This window comes from Centruroides vittatus, unplaced genomic scaffold (assembly GCF_030686945.1).
Source record: "Centruroides vittatus isolate TY-2023 unplaced genomic scaffold, ASM3068694v2 contig_882, whole genome shotgun sequence".
Taxonomy (NCBI): Eukaryota; Metazoa; Arthropoda; class Arachnida; order Scorpiones; family Buthidae; genus Centruroides; species Centruroides vittatus.
This window is the reverse complement of record NW_027122574.1, coordinates 713409-729017: the sequence shown is the minus strand read 5'-3', so window position 1 is coordinate 729017 and position 15609 is coordinate 713409. Positions and strand designations below refer to the sequence as shown.

The 15609-nt window shown below is 40.9% G+C and overlaps 2 protein-coding genes across 4 annotated transcripts; both read right to left on the bottom strand.

The window, feature by feature from the left end:
* Nucleotides 1-7776: 7776 nt before the first annotated feature.
* LOC136983420 (protein NDNF-like) lies at nt 7777-12486 on the bottom strand. 3 transcript variants are annotated; one of them, XM_067280153.1, is made up of 4 exons: nt 12447-12486; nt 10917-11114; nt 9427-9542; nt 7777-9358 (listed from the first exon to the last, which is right to left on the bottom strand). In XM_067280153.1, the coding sequence occupies exons 2-4, from the start codon at nt 11099-11101 to the stop codon at nt 8016-8018; spliced, it is 1644 nt and encodes a 547-aa protein (XP_067136254.1). In that variant the 5' UTR covers nt 11102-11114; nt 12447-12486; the 3' UTR covers nt 7777-8015. The 3 variants fall into 3 exon arrangements, with proteins under 3 accessions (XP_067136254.1, XP_067136253.1, XP_067136252.1); XM_067280152.1 differs by lacking the exon at nt 12447-12486 and adding an exon at nt 11858-11935; XM_067280151.1 differs by lacking the exon at nt 12447-12486 and adding an exon at nt 11480-11776.
* Nucleotides 12487-13107: 621 nt separating this feature from the next.
* On the bottom strand, nt 13108-15502 carry LOC136983426 (uncharacterized). The gene is made up of 5 exons (XM_067280163.1): nt 15208-15502; nt 15025-15145; nt 14045-14161; nt 13791-13979; nt 13108-13729 (listed from the first exon to the last, which is right to left on the bottom strand). Exons 1-5 carry the CDS (start codon nt 15436-15438, stop codon nt 13413-13415), a joined length of 975 nt encoding a protein of 324 aa, XP_067136264.1. The 5' UTR covers nt 15439-15502; the 3' UTR covers nt 13108-13412.
* Nucleotides 15503-15609: the final 107 nt, after the last annotated feature.

Here is a 15609-nt window from a genome sequence, read left to right as displayed (position 1 = left end):
ATGACACCGGGCCATGCTTCCAGGATTGAAAAGTAGGTTTATATTCGGAAAAAGAATTTAATACAGAAGGGTTAGGTATGTAGGTTGCACATTTGTGTAATTTTCAAAAGGTATACTAATTCGTTACATATATTATTGTATGTCCTAGATAGTTCCGAAATTTCTGTGATAATTCTTCTTTCGGATGTAAACCCACTTCTTCGTTCTGGGCGAATTGCCTAGCATCACATCAACGTCTTTGCTGACAAGTATGCGGCAATAATTTTTTCAAACACACTTACTCTTGAAATTTTATACGCCCGTAAAGAATAAATCAATCGGCACGCTCATATATTTTTTCCAGATTGTACAGGTGTAAGTCGATGCTAAAAATAAGCCTAAAGGTTCGAAATATATAATTAAAAAAAACCTGTAAACTCTAGGATGATATATTTTTATATAAGTGATAGACCCTCGTTATATCGCGCTTCGTTATATCACGGATCCGATATATCGCTCTTTTTGTCTCCCGACAAGCGCGGTATAACGAGGGTCTACTGTACTTTGGTTGTTCTTATTCGTTTGGTCTTTCTGAAAAGTACTAGCCGTATAACCATTGTGTATTGATGCCCGATTTAACTAATGTTTACAACTTGCGATGGTACCACTATGATACCTACGTAATCGTTTCCAGAGAATTCTGCTATAATACCCCACGATTGCCTTTATTCTGTTATACAGGACGTTGTTTTATCAACTGTTTTAAAGAAGTTGTAGTCACTTTGTGTCGAAATGAGTTTTTATCTAAACATCCTGTAGATAAGTTCTCGAGAAATTTAACATTTGTGGATTACGTAAGAAGGAAAAGCATCTTAAAATAACATTACAAAATTCTCTTTTAATAAAATCTCATAACAGATGCCACCACACACAATTTTAATTGTGTCAGTGCTTATTTAAACACTGACCAATCTATTCGGAAGAGTAGACCGATCTACTCGAAATGTACGAGACTACTTAACATGGGGAACAAATAGCCTATAGATAAACATTAATATAAATATTTTCTATTAATTATTAAATATATTTATTTAAATTCTGTACTTTAACCGCTGCATAACAGTTTTTTTAAGTTGTATTTGTTTAGTCGGTCTTTACACGGATGAAACAGATGGTCAAGTAATAGCTGTATACATATGGTTTGAACGTCAATGTGTTTTCACTTACTTTGATTTACTAAATGATCGTAACGCACTTGCTATTGTTGAAAGAATGACTAAATAAATACATAAAACAATGCGACGGATGTGTAGGGATACGTCCTTCACTATGGTCTCTCCCTGGCCGAATTCATGACGAATATAATTTAAAAAGTCTATTGCTAATGCGGGACAAAAAGAGTAAAAAGTAAACAAAATGTATACAAAAAGTGTGAACGGTGAAACACGTAAAGTCGACGTGTTCATTTTAATGAAATGTATTATTCAGATATTAAAATTAAAGTAATAGAGTTAGAGTTTAGTACTATAGACTTAAGTATAAAATAAAAACAACATTTGTATGTGTGTTTTTTTTTAAATTTGTGCTATTAAATTAATAATGAGTTAAGTGAAAAGGATCGATTTACTAACTTGTCAAATGTGACGAAGAACATGAAAGGTAAAAGAACTACGAGTTTATTTAAAATAGTGTAACTTGACGAACTCAAAATTGCTATACCGAAATGTCATAATGTACGTGTTCAATAAAAGAAAATTAAAGGTTGTTAATCCGAATCTAGACCCATCTGTTCTCGGTTAGATTAGAAGAAATATTTCATCCTTCTTAGCTATGGTTTCCATAGGAAAAATACATTTCTTTATATAGTCCTGTGCTATCACTTACATTTAATATCGTGGATTATATAAACTGTGTTTTTTGTGTCAATTCTTTGCGAGATTAAATAAATAATTCAGTAATACATAGGTTTGTCAATAGTACAAAGAACCGTGTGATAGCATCATACGAGGATATGTTGCATGCAACAACGAATTGTAAACGAGTCACTTCGTGTTATCGGAATTAACACATTTCAAAACAAAGTTAAAATACGTATAAGAAACTTCGCTTATTGTATTCATAATTTGGTTATAATTATCACACTCTTCAGATAAGTATCTTCATCTATCTGTGCATTATCGGCCTCAACGTGTGGCTGATAGCATCAGTTATTGTTAATTTGTTATCAGTCTTATCCGCTGTTTTAAACACTAATTGTTTTGATCGTTATTTACTCGCTGTACACTAGATTAAGTTTCTGTTATCTGTATAGGTGAATCCAAGAGTGATTACAATAAGCGGAGACTACTGTATTTATTAATAAATACGTGCTCTAATGAATCTTGTTTAAAATCTACGGATATCTGCAGCAATTTTCAATATTTAATTACAAATGCATTATACCGATATAAATGTTTATTATTTAATAAAATATACAGCATAAGATTAGAGTTACGTGCTCGATGCTCATTAGTACAATTTGGCCATGTCATATCTTGTACGGATATAAAAATAAATACGCCCTGTATTTATTTATTTATTTTATAAAAAAAAGACTGTACTACACGACACGACATCACGAATTTGTTCTCGTGTCTTCTGTGTATGAAGTTAGAGAAACAGAAAACCTTTATTGGCTTATTTCTAGTGATAATGAAGACTGTCATAATTCTATAATGTATTGTCATCAGAAAATTCTCCTCTGTTCAAAACCGTTATTGGCTCTAACGTCAACATCGAATTAAATTACCAACAGGGATGTTATGTAACGAAGTATATTGTCTAGTGAATTCCAAATAAGTGGATCCTTAATTTTTCTATTTATAAACACATTCAAAAAGCATCCTACGAGACATCAATTACGATTCACACAATATGTAGGGAGACAGCCTTAGGCCACATGGATCTATAGGATAGGATATCAATCACATTTAATAGGTCTGCAGGATAAAGCAATTTTAATTTTAACCGTCTCTCCTAATCGAAACATTATTTAGCCAGGATTTTAATAATAAACAATGGAAATTGTAGGAGTAGAATGGAGTATCAGTAGCGAAGAAATAAATGATTTTTAACTATTAACGACGTCGTACTTTTACCAAAATTTGAACTTTCGATAGTTATATAAGATTGTTTCCTTATAGCTAAATAAATTAGGCGAAATCTTCGACCTATTTCACTCCGCGAGATCGTCCGATCATAATATTTACCCGGTGTTAATTTAACGATGTAAATAATAAAATGGATGGGCGTGTTGAGGTGGTGTCCTTATCTACCAGCCATCGATCGTATATAATTGATTGTTGTAGTGTAAAGTCGAGTCAATCATCCGATAAAATCTTTCTCCGGCTAATTGTTTAATAAGGACCATTCCACTTCGTTGTTTATTTTGCAAGGCCATACTTTAATTTTTATTTCGGTTTTCAACGGAATATAGGCCTATATATATATACACTGTATATTTAGATTTAATTATTTCGTATACATTTTAATAATTTTATGGATAAATCCATATGTACTAAGTCATTTAAGTAAATAATACGATTTTGACTCTGCCAAAGTCGCCGAATTCCGTAAGGAAGGACAAAAGGAGAGAAAATTCTCACCGGGCGAATTGAAAAAGTTCTTATATAATCGGCCGTACACAATGAAAATTGCCGAATCGGCCGCATTCTTAGAACATATGTGCCCTCAGTTCTAAGGTTTCGGTCCGACAACGTCTAATATTAGGCTTTTATATAGTTTTGTAGTTAAAAAAAGAATCCGTCCCTCTTCCGTCTGCCGCAGGATAGTAGTTTTCAGTCGGAGATTACTTCAGTAGATAGTTCTAATTTTAGTCACGGGGTCCACCCGGGTATCTTTCACAAAAATCCCCTCTCTCTCTCCCTGTTCGGATATCCGGATACGTTACAAAATTCTCTCTATTCCGACTTAAAAATTTAAATATTCCACCGAAATATCGGTAGAAAATCGAGACTAACATCCTTAAGCGGAAGAAAAGAGGTCCTAAAGCCAATTCACCTTTTTTTTCCCCCGGCTGAAGGTTTCTTGTTTTTTCTACGAAACGTTTATGAACCGAAGAATAACGATTACTCCGAGGTGACAGCTAGAATTGGCTGAGTGACGTGCGTAACTAATTTACCTTGACTCACCTGTGACTAGCTGTTTAACTTATATACGTTGAGTATCGAGTTATATATACGGCCTAGATTATTATATATACGGCCTTTAATACGTTTTTGTAGTATTAAAGACATCAAACAAAGTGATAAAAGGATTCATTCTCTACGAATATCGCTTTCCCTTGTGTAAACAAAAAAACAGGAAATTTAAGTTAAGAAAAAGTAAATATACCGTAAATCGTGATATAGGGCTATTTATATTTTTAAACATCTGTTTATATATATATATATATCGCCGTCACCCTATAACGTAGGTCGCTTCGTTATAGTCGTCTTCGATAAGTGCTCGAGTTATATCCATTTGTATTTACGGTGTTTTTAAATGATTCTATCAAAAAATAAGGGAATTATTGTATAAATATCTGTATGGTAAAAGGGATTAAAGACTTAAATGCTTAATTTATTAATGCGAGATCGTTGCCATATGCGTACGAAAGTATTTCTCGATTCGTTTCACATCTGGATATTATTACTTTATGAAAAAGAAAAAGAAGATAACGATTTAATTAGACTTGGTATTTACAGTGTAATTTTACAGGATATTTGGTCTTTTATTAAGTTATCACCGAAAGATGTAAATATTATTTCGAGAGAGTTAAAGAGTTAACCATTGGAAGATGTTATTTAAATTATATCGGAGTTAAAACCTATCTTATTAAATTAAAACGTTTAAAATTTAAATAACTAGGCTACGAATTGTAATTTTCTATTTATAGACACGTATATTATTATGTGGGATATACTCGTATTAACGGAAGTGAGTGAAAATTCAATGAAACGTTCATTATAATTTTTAAATCGTTTTCATTATTCTGTCGTGGGAATGTGGAAAGAATAACTCCAAAGACACAGAAAACGAGTTTCTTCGTTAAAACTTTTCTATTTATATTGTTTACTGCATACATAAACTGGTACTTTTTCCAGATCTTATTTGAAAATGAGAATAAAATCATACTTATGCATACAACGTACGACAGAAGTATTGTCCCTCCTTAGTGTCGAAAATCTCTTCTTAGTGTATTTATTGTAAAAAATTCAAATTAATTAATTAATTTTATAAACCCACCTACTTTAACTTGTATCCTTTTCGTCAGAAATACCCGAAAATTACCGATTAAAATCGATGTGTTTTCGGAGCTACTCTATTGTCCAGAATTGAATGTTAAAATCGTTATGTAATTAATAAATAATTGAAGCCAAAGGAGACATTTCTTCTGCGATATTTAGAAATTATATAATAATTTTTGTTTATTTGACACTGTTTTTTATATATAAAAAAACAAGTTTCAAATTCCTATTAATCTAAAGATAATGAACGTTTGACCTATATTCGGTTTCCATTTTTGGTAGAATATAATTAGTAGTATGGCGACGGCCGTATATCGTTGTTGTTCTTTTAAACGTCATATCTTCTCCTCTACCTAAAGTTGTTCTCTTTTATATATTTTTATTTATCACCGGATAAAAGAGAGGATAAATAACATATATCCTCTCTTTTATCCGGTGTTATTCTCAAAAGAAAAAAGAAAAAGAAACACTGTATGGTTTATATTTAGAGTAAAACCCGTATTTCTTTTAATTTTCTAATTATATTTGTAAATTTAGCGAAAGAAAACAATAAATTTTCGATACTATTTTATAGTTAAGTCGGTTGCCATAAAAATATATTCTGTAGTGGTGTTCCAGATAGAAAGGAAGAGGAAAACTGTATAGATATATACAAGTTCCTATTAAAAGAATAGTTTTACTCTATATGTTAGTTAATAACTCGTACTTCTCTCTTTTCCTATTGTTTTTACACGGGAAAAACTCTTTTAAGTGTTGCCCTTCTGGGGAGTCGTTTAGGAAGGAACCTTTCGGTTTTATTACACGAGAAAACAACACAGAGAAGTGGCATAAATTTAAATAAATAATATATGCTTTTCCTCTACAGATTGGCTCGTTAGTATTAAGACTATTTAACTCGTTGCCTTTCGGAGTGTTAAATCTAATACCCCGTTGCATTCTGGAGCGGCGAGTTTGAAGTGTTTGTAATTCACGCTGACGAATTTAAATATTTGCGGGTGGCACACTATTAACTTGGTTTTTATTTCTTGTATATCAATTACCCCGGTCTTGTAGCGGGAGATTAAGATTGACGCGAACGTTACGGATTTTTTTCGTATTTCGAGGTGATAAACTTCGTTCTATTCTGGTATAAATGTCCTCGTAAAAAAAAGACGAGCGAGTTTTTATCTTTCCGACAAGTTTCGGGAGATCTTTCGCTGCAGTTTTTCTCCCTAAACTGATAAATCCCTCACTCTACCAATTGTTTTCCTTGTTTTCGGCCATTTCTTTTTTAAATCTCTCGTCGGTCTGTCGCTCTATTTACAGGGGGTGAAAAAATAATTGTTTTCACCAATCTGGAGAACGTTTTCCTCTACTTACGCTGTTAACAAAAACGCATTAATTTCCCAGAAAAAGTCGAATGTCGTAAGGAATTTCTCACCAGCGATGCTATTTTAGGGCTTCTAAATTGGATTCTGAGAGACGGGAGACAGAGAAGCGTGGAGTAAACAATTGACTGAGAATTAAAAATACAGGGCTTATATATATGTAAGATGCTAATGTTAGTGACGAAGAAATGGAGTACGATTGATGATGGAAGAAATCTTTTCCCGATTTTACAATCGTTTAGTGGATCTTGGCAGGGATCTATCGATGTACGGTAACAAATACAAATCTATTATTAACTCGAGTGATAAGTGGGATGCGCTTATTTCTTCTGTGCGAGAAAGAATCGACGTAATTCTCTTAGACTTTAACACTTGTTTTATCACGTTTTCTGTTGTGTTAAGTGAAAGTACGAGTGAAATAAATACAGTTATCGAAGGACTCTTTCGTTTTAAACCCGTATCGGTGTATTAAAATTATGAATATTTCTATTTCGAGGAAGGTAAATTAATTCCGGAACGTTTCTATCTTAAAAAGACGAGTGACTCAAAAATAAAATGGCATTGGGTGCGAGAATAGACCCGTGTATCTCGCAGAAACTGAAGGAAAATCCGGGAGAAAAGTAATAATGCATAGAGATTTTTTTAAATCTTAAATATAGCGAAGTGACCCCGACAGGATTTTTATTATAGTTTGGCAAGTCATCGCCGAAGAACGAGACGATCCTAGAATAGACCGAATTGCCACCTGTACCTTTAGGTCTGGTTTTAGAGGGTAGCAAGGTAAAAGCGTCCTTCGACCTCTCCTCCTTATCGGAAATGTCACCGGGAACGTCGACTGGTTGTGACGGGACCACCGAATCGTGACGAGAACTCAGCCAACAGACGGGACGTCCAAACTCGCATCCAGTTTCTTTTCTCTTTCCCCCTTTAAATCCTCGTCGAATCGTCTGCATGAAAGCGTGCACATGCCAATAGATAAATCTAAATTGACGTCTCATTTATCTGGTTTTTTCCCCCATTCCGATCACGCGACTTTGGAATAGAAACTTATCAACAATCTGATTGTGTGTTCTTGTGTTTTAAAGAATTTCGTAATTGCTAGTTGCTAGCATAAGCGGGGGGGACGACGGTAATGACGGGCATTATAACGTCGATAAGAATTTATTAACGGATGATTACATGTAATGTCTTTGGCAACATTCGATTGTTCGTCGATACAGAGCAAGGCGTTGTCTTTTCTCTCTCTGGCTCGAGATTCGTCGGCCGAAGCGAAAGTTCTAATGTACACTTTTCATAAATAAAGCTGACGGACTCTGAATCGGATCCGTCTCTGTACAAATGATGTCGTTCTTCGAAATATCCGAAGACGAAGTGGGACCGTTCATCGTCTTCCTTTGGAAGAGGAACAGTTGCCGGAGGTGGTGACCCACACCCTTTCGTAGGATAGAGTCTTGGCGTTGTGTTTCGTCACCCTCACGTCGAATACGTAAGTGAAGGAAGGTTTTAGATTCCTCACCCTCTGCATGATGACGTTGTTGAAACGTTGTCGACTGAAGCGATGGTATCTTCGGCACAAGACTCGTTCGCGACCCTCTTCGGTCTCTTCGGATTGTTCGCAAAAGTTCTGGGGACTGGCAAAGAGTCGCACGAAACCGGCCTTGGCCGTTCGTTTGTAGATGCAATACTTTACTTTCTCGTCTATGGTCGAGTGCCAGGCAAGAGTCACCGAATCGCAGGTGGTCAGGGTATCGAATATCTTGACGCTTTTGTCTTCCGGAAGCACCGGGAAAGGCAGTTTGTGGAATTTTCTTCCCACCCACATTCTGGCTCTTCTAGGACTTTCGCTGGTGGTCTCTACCGAAATTTGGTAGGTACCGTTGGAGGGAGGGACGACGGACAGGGTCTTGGTGTCCATCACTTCCGAGGAGACGATTTCTTCTCCGTCCTTGCTTACTCGAATAGTGACGGGCCCGGGGCCCGTGCAAGACTGCAGAAAAATCCACAGTTTCTTATCGGGAGCGGTGACGGGATATTTAACGGAAACAGAGTAACTATTTTTAGCATCGAGAGAGAAAGAGGTGAGCGAACCATCCTTCAGCCGAGAAACCGACTTGGACCGTTTGGTGGTGACTCGTACCCCGTCGTAGGCGGAACTGGCTTCGGTGCGAGAGTCGACGACGAAGACGTCGAAGTAGTAGGTGGATCCCTTCTGCAGTCCTCGAAACATGTGCCAGGTCTTGCGCCCCACACAGGTTAAATTCCGGTGCTCCGGCGGAGACAGTTTGGAAACTTTCCTTTTGGACTTCTCCCACGAAAAACCGAAACCAGTCGAAGGGGGTAGAGTGGGGGAAGCATCCGGCCGGACCGAACACAGGGAACGTCGATTGCGAGATTGATCGACGGACAGGCAGTAAGACACGGTTTGGCCCGGCTTGCTTTCGGCGGGACTGGCCTTCCAGGTCAATAGAACTTTGTTCCGGCGAACTTTTAACACGCCCACGCTAGAATCGGCGGGTAACTGCGGATAATAAGAGTTCAATTCGGACCCGGTGGTGACGTGGATCCTGACGTCGGCGTCGGCATCTTCGCTCTCCAATTCCAGAACGTAGAGACCCGCCGAACTTCTCGACTTGCTATAAATCTTCCTTTCGGAGCCGACATAAGAGGCTAGGGGAGTTGATCTCTCGGAGACACCCTTTTCCGGCAACTGGTTGCGCCACGTTTCTGGGGAAGAAAGGAAAGTCTGTAGTCCCGGCGAGTCTTTAAGAGAAAGTAGTGTGTCTCCTTCTTACCTTTTCTACCCGGCAGAGGGAAATTTCCCAGTGATAATCTCCATTTGACGGGCCGCCAACAAGGGGTGACGGTCAAGGTCAGAGGTCGTCCTTCCTTCTCCGACAAGAAATAAACTCTGAAACGGTGGGAAAGCGTTCTAATTACAACGGAATTACCGGCGTGGGTGGTCGACGTCACCGAGGAAATTCGGTAATACGGGAAAAACGGGACGAGCGGGTGACCGCTCTTTTTCCTTTCGTATTTAAGAATAGAAAACGTTAAAGGTTTAAAAACCGGAACGTTCTGGTTTTTTTCCCTTCGCCACTCGGCCACGCGACGTACCGGATATGGGGCGAAAAGGCGGTTTTTCGCCTCCCGAAACTCGGCGGAAGAGGACAAAACGACTTTTCTTTAAGTCTTGCAGGAGGGGAGGGAAATGGAACCGGACTTTTTAAAGAGGGTGGCACGATTCTCGGAAAGTAGAAACGTCGACGCCTTTCGTCGGCGACGTTCTTAACGAGAGACAGAGCGAGGGCGGTCCGACGTAATTGTCGGGGCGACTGGAGGGTTTCCCCGCTGGTGGCCGGGAAATTCGCAAAAGAATGCGTAAAAAATACGTTTAAATCGGGGAAAAAGGCTCCATCTCCGTTAAGGCCGGTGTGGAAAACGACGTTTAAACGGTTAGAGGAAGAGGCGCAACCGCCAATATGCGGAAAAATGAAACAAATAAAAAGGCGGCGGCGGCGGCTGATCGGCATTCAAACGCCAAAATAAGTTCGCCCGCATTAAAACGGAACTTTCCTTTTTTGAGGACAAGATTACGTTCGACCTCCTTTCCGCATTTGCGAAGAATGGGAACGGGAGGGACGAGGCGAAACGGAAGATTCTCCGACTGGGTCTTTTCCCTTATTCGTAGGGGCAATTCGAGACACCCGACGCCATTTCCTTGACGTAACTTCCCTTCTTTGGCCTTTTTAATAAAAGCAGTTGCCGCCGGGACGGGCCCGACGACGGCGGAAAGTAGACCGCCGAGGTAGAAACGAAGGGCGGGACCGAACCGACTCGACCGAGTTACGTAACCGTTACGGTTCGGACGGCTTAAAAATATCCGCCGGTATTTTGAGCCGAGGCGCGAAGAAACGCGCGGGAATAACCGGTGGCGGCGCGACGTCGGAGGGTGCCCTCGCCGCGGAGCGAGAAAGGGAGAAGAAACGTTTCCGGAAATAGAGAACCGACGTCGGAAGGCGCGTATTTACCTATATTTATTCGCGAAATGGGAAGCCGTTCGCATCCCAGACCCGAATAATTTATAGACCGAGTACCGTTCCGGAACGGAAATGAGCGTGGGCGCCAACGGGCCGTCGAACGCGCCGACCTTTTTTTGGTTTTCGCTCTTCTCTCGACTTTTTCGGAGTCGGCCGTGTCCTTGCGGACGCCCAACGCGGCGCGGCGGATCTTCCGGCGCCGCGGCGCCGGAAGAACCGCCGGAGGGAGGGAGAGAAAAGCTTACCTGCGAGGGCCGGCAGCCGACAGGCGTAGGCTGACTTCCGCGTCTTCGGGCAGCGCCCCGTTGTCGTAGAAGACCTGGGGACGGTAGTCGGGAAAGTAGAAGGGAAGCGTCGGGTCTCCGGCGGTCGCTCCCGGCGGAGGCGGCGCCAGGGCCAGCAGCAGCGCCACCAGCGGAAACCGGACCATGACACCTCTTTACCTGCCGAGACAAAGGCGCGATGAGAACGGTCGACCAACTTCCACCCACTCCACTTTTATGCGCCAAATTAAAAAAAAAGATTTAAATTCTCGGAGAAGAAAGAAAGAAAAATAATTAAGGTTTCGTCGAGGACGAAGAATTGGCCGGGAGCGCCCGGCCCCGAAATACGCGAGAGAAGCCGGGCCCTTCCGGCGCGTGGCGTCGTCATCCCGAACCAGTCGGCGCGACGCCGGCGACCCGGGCCGACGAAAAGTCTGCCGGGGCGATGGCGCCCGCTCCACGCCGTCTGACGAGACTTTGCCGCCGTTCCCCAGTGCGCGCCCTCCTACCCGGAGTTTCCGTCTTCTTGTCCGTGTCGGCCTTACCGTTATCGACGGCGGGGATCCAAAGGGCTACCTCCCGTCGGCGTTGCTTTTCTCCTTTCAGGTCCTCCCCTTTCTCTCTCGCTCCGACCCACCGACCGTCGTTTCTCGCCTCTTCCGACGCCCGTGGCTTTCTTCGCCTTCTCCCGGTTAACCGAGAGAAGCGCTCCTTCCGTTGGCCGATCCGGGACGAGATTAAGCGGCGTTTACCCTCGGTCCCGGCGGAGAATAAATCCCGCCGTATCTTTCTTCCTCCCGGGCCGTCGGCGGTCCTCTCCCTCCTCCGCTCCGGTTGGCCTCCCCCGCCGGGACGGACCCGCCCCCTCCCCGCTCGCCGCCGCTTCCGGCCGCGCGGCGCCTACCGGAAGGAAAGGGAACTACCGCCGTTTAACGTCGAGGCTATTCCATTCTTCTCCCCGTTCTTTTGCCGTCCGGCGCCGAGTCTAACTCCGCTCGTCTCTCCTTCCCCTCTCCGTTCCATCCGACCACCGACTTCTGGCTCTTCCGCCCCACCGACGCGCCTCCGACGGAGCGACGCGGCGCGGCGACGTGGGCGGCGGTACCGTCCGTTTCTTGGAGGCAGAAGCGGAGGACCGTGGCTCATTCAAGCCTTTTCTTGACCTTCGGCTGAAGCGTCGTTCCACCGGTAATCGTATTATTATTTAAGGTACTTTTTACTACATCACTTAAAAAAGAAATACTCACCTTTTTAAATCGTTTTCCCCAGAAAACACTCATTCATTTCGTAAAATTCGGGGCGTAAACTGTTCCCAAGGGTAATCAAAGCCTGTAAAAACTAAGTTGTCTTATCCGACAGTACAGTACTATACTGTGTACTATACTGTACTGTGCATTACGGCGGAACGAATCGACGTGTTTTTGTAACGCGCCTCCTTTTGCGCGTAGGAGCATTGTTTTACAAGAAGGATGGTTACTACGAACTTACATAGAAAGAATAAAAGATTTTTACCTGTGATACTTCCACCTTATCGATTTGTCGGAAGACTTTCTCCTCTAAAATTATACGGATTGGTGGGTATAGGAGGTTTGCCTATCTACCTCGAAAATATAATTGGGTTGGAAATTAAGCGTGGGAGAGAGAGAGAATTCCTGGTAAAAGTCAAGTAGTCGTACTACGTTAATTGAATCGCCGACTGGGGAAACCACTCCAAAACGGGCTTTCGCTAACACCCAACCCTTACCATACACTGATCAGGGGGCGGTAAGCGTATAAAGTGTCGAATATTTCCCAAACCGATTGAAAAATCTCTGTGTTTTTTCTTCTGTTGATAGACGACAATATTTCGTATATTTGACACTAAACTATTTTCGGCGGGTAATGTGTCGCTCCGACTGTTGTTGGCAAACCCACTGCCATTCGGGATTGGTTTCCCTTCGTTTTTATAGGTTTATCTAACCATTTTCAGCCGTTGAGTGACGTTAAATTTCGATCGTAACGCATTCCGATAACTCTTTTTTTTTATTTCGAAAACATTTTTTTCGGTAAATAACGAACACGAAAATGAAATTCGGAGCATTCTTTACTTACGAAGCGCTTCGAGTGGGGAATGACAAACTTCGTCGGAGCGCGTGCCAAAGTACACAAAATTAATTTTAAAAGTGATTGACCCTTTCGACTTTTTTCAACGTTCTTTTACTTTACTAACGGCGAAGGAGTTTACCCTTCTACCATAATAAAATACCAATTAAATGTACAGTTATAGATAAACGTAAAGAAAAATCTGCCTTTTGGACAACAAATGATTTGAAAAACTCGAATCTTCCTCGTCTTAATTTCGTATATTGACATCATAAGTTCCGAATTTTAACCTAGACGTAGAGGGGGGAAAAAAGTAGAAAGTCATCGTCGTATTTCCTCTAGTCGTTGTCGGTTTTCTCACCCGGAAATAGAAAGAGCGCGCGGAAAAACAATGCGTCATTTAGTACAGACCACGCATGCTATTTCCAGTCCTTCCCGATAATTCGGGCAGGGAAGCGCTCCGCATCCTCCTTCTATGGGATATAAGAAACTTCCCCCGTTGGTGTTCTCCCCCGACGGTTTTCCTTCGGGGCTCTCGTCCACGCAGATAAAATCCGTTCTGTGATTTTTGAAGTGAGCGGCCATCAGATATCCCACGTATTCCAACGTCCATTCTTCCGGACAACTTCTTTTGCCCGGTATCATAAGCGTGACCGATCTGGTACGTACGTAACAGACAGAACATACGGCATCCTCCTTATTTACGCTCTGATCTGGAGGAGAAAAAACACTGTGTTCTGAAATATCAAAAAAAGGGAATGCAATTCTACTTACCGCCGTTGTTTCCGTTCTTGAAGGGGTAAATGTTTTCCGCCCTGTATTCTACTCCTTGCATTAAACTCCCTCCCGCGCCGACCGCATATTGCAATCCTTTTTGTTGGTATCCGAATTCGGGTACGAAAGGTAAACATAGATGATTGGATCCTCCACCCTGGTGTCCCGCGTGAGTGTTGCCAATTATACCTAGGGAATTCGATATTTTCGATACGCCAGCTTTTTCAAATTATCGACTTGTGTAATCTACTTACCGCTGTAGACGGTGGTGGTGGAAGGAGTTTGCGAACAATTTACTCTTCCCCATCGAGTGTACAACGTACTTGTACCTCCATTCAAATAAGGAGTCTGCTGGAAAGAAGCGGTTATATCTGCAAAAGTAACCGGTTAAATTAAGCTTAGTTATTTGATAATGTCGACTAAATAGGTGCGTGTTTAGCGTTGGGACATTCCCCGTATAACACGGTTCACAAAACATAGGGTTAGGTTCCAAAAGTTAGTTAAAGAATACCATTCTTTTTCGTAATTAAAATTAGTTCGTGCGATAAGACGAAAACACTCAGTAATATATCGGGAAGTGTTGTTCAAGGAAGCGACGTTTCCTTAAGGAAATATTAAAGCATTGCTTTCTAAGGAACAGTTATTGCATAAGATATTTGTAAGTACTTAAATATATTGCGTAAGATGTAAGTGTGATTACGAATGTATTATTGAAAGTGAAATGCTTTCCACGTTTATCGGAACGTCAACGGATATTGGAATACCAGGAATTGAGTGTTTATTATTTGTCGAAAAAGAATATCAACACCGATTGGAACGGAACCCACGGACTGAACGATTTTGTACACAACAAGAACCATCACTGAAAGAAGTTACTTTAACGGGTTCAGTAACTATCGCTATCCATAACTTACTGCGCGTATTGGACCATCATCTAACGCACTGGCAGCAATTTTCCTGAGATCCCGCATCTTTTAATCTAATATTATAAATTACCATTAAAAAATAATACGAGAACTACTTTAAATATTATGGAAAATGCAGTCGAAAGTATGGACACACTTTTTTCTTCCCCTCCATTATCTCGCATTATAAATAAATATAATAGATAAAAGCATACGGATACAATTTTTAAAGTCGAAAGTGGGAAACTGTGTATTTTTTTCGATCAAATTCCTTTTGTTTTTACTTAGAATGTTAATATTGTACGTAATTATATTAAAAACCAGCTTACCGATTTCTTTATGGACACTTTTCTCTCTCCTTTGCCTAGCTTTAATGCCTAGTTGTTCGTCTTGTGTGTCTTCCTCTCGATTATTTGTAAATTCTTGTTGCAAATCCACCACTCGTCGATCCTGAAACTTTCGATTTTAGTAAATCTAGAAAAATAAGATTTAAATTTCCCAGATTCGCTCACCATTTTTTCGATATTCCTACTAGCTACCAAGAGTTTTAAGGCATTTAGTTGCTGTTGTATGGACTTCAAGCCTTGAGAATCCGGACTTTGACCAGAAGATCCGACGTCGCTATTTCCCAGTCTGTGCAAAATAACGGCGTTTAAAGTTATAAGAACAACTAAGAAGGAGAAAACAAAGACTCCGGCCCAAATGAAGAAGGTATTAAAGACGGGCCGTCTACTTTCTTTCATTTCGTTTCTTCGTTCGTTTGCTGCCGCAGCGAATGAGGAGTCCAACGAGAAGTCGAGTGAGGAAATAACGACAGGGATTTCCGTTACGAAGCACATAGACGTAATCTTATCAAAACAGCAGCGAGAGACCAGACGAACGTATTGGATGCCAGCCGCTAATTGCTTTCCCTT

What these genes read in the sequence shown, in the direction of transcription:
- LOC136983426 (XM_067280163.1), bottom strand. Translation starts at nt 15,438, where the DNA reads ATGAAAGAAAGTAGACGGCCCGTCTTTAATACCTTCTTCATTTGGGCC. An exon ending in GTAGGAATATCGAAAAAATG is followed by an intron (nt 15,146 to 15,207) that starts GTGAGCGAATCT and finishes CGAAAGTTTCAG; the next exon opens with GATCGACGAGTGGTGGATTT. An exon ending in AAGTGTCCATAAAGAAATCG is followed by an intron (nt 14,162 to 15,024) that starts GTAAGCTGGTTT and finishes TTACTTTTGCAG; the next exon opens with ATATAACCGCTTCTTTCCAG.
- LOC136983420 (XM_067280153.1), bottom strand. Translation starts at nt 11,101, where the DNA reads ATGGTCCGGTTTCCGCTGGTGGCGCTGCTGCTGGCCCTGGCGCCGCCT. An exon ending in TCGGCTGCCGGCCCTCGCAG is followed by an intron (nt 9,543 to 10,916) that starts GTAAGCTTTTCT and finishes CCACCGTTTCAG; the next exon opens with AGTTTATTTCTTGTCGGAGA. An exon ending in CCCTCTGCCGGGTAGAAAAG is followed by an intron (nt 9,359 to 9,426) that starts GTAAGAAGGAGA and finishes TTTCTTCCCCAG; the next exon opens with AAACGTGGCGCAACCAGTTG.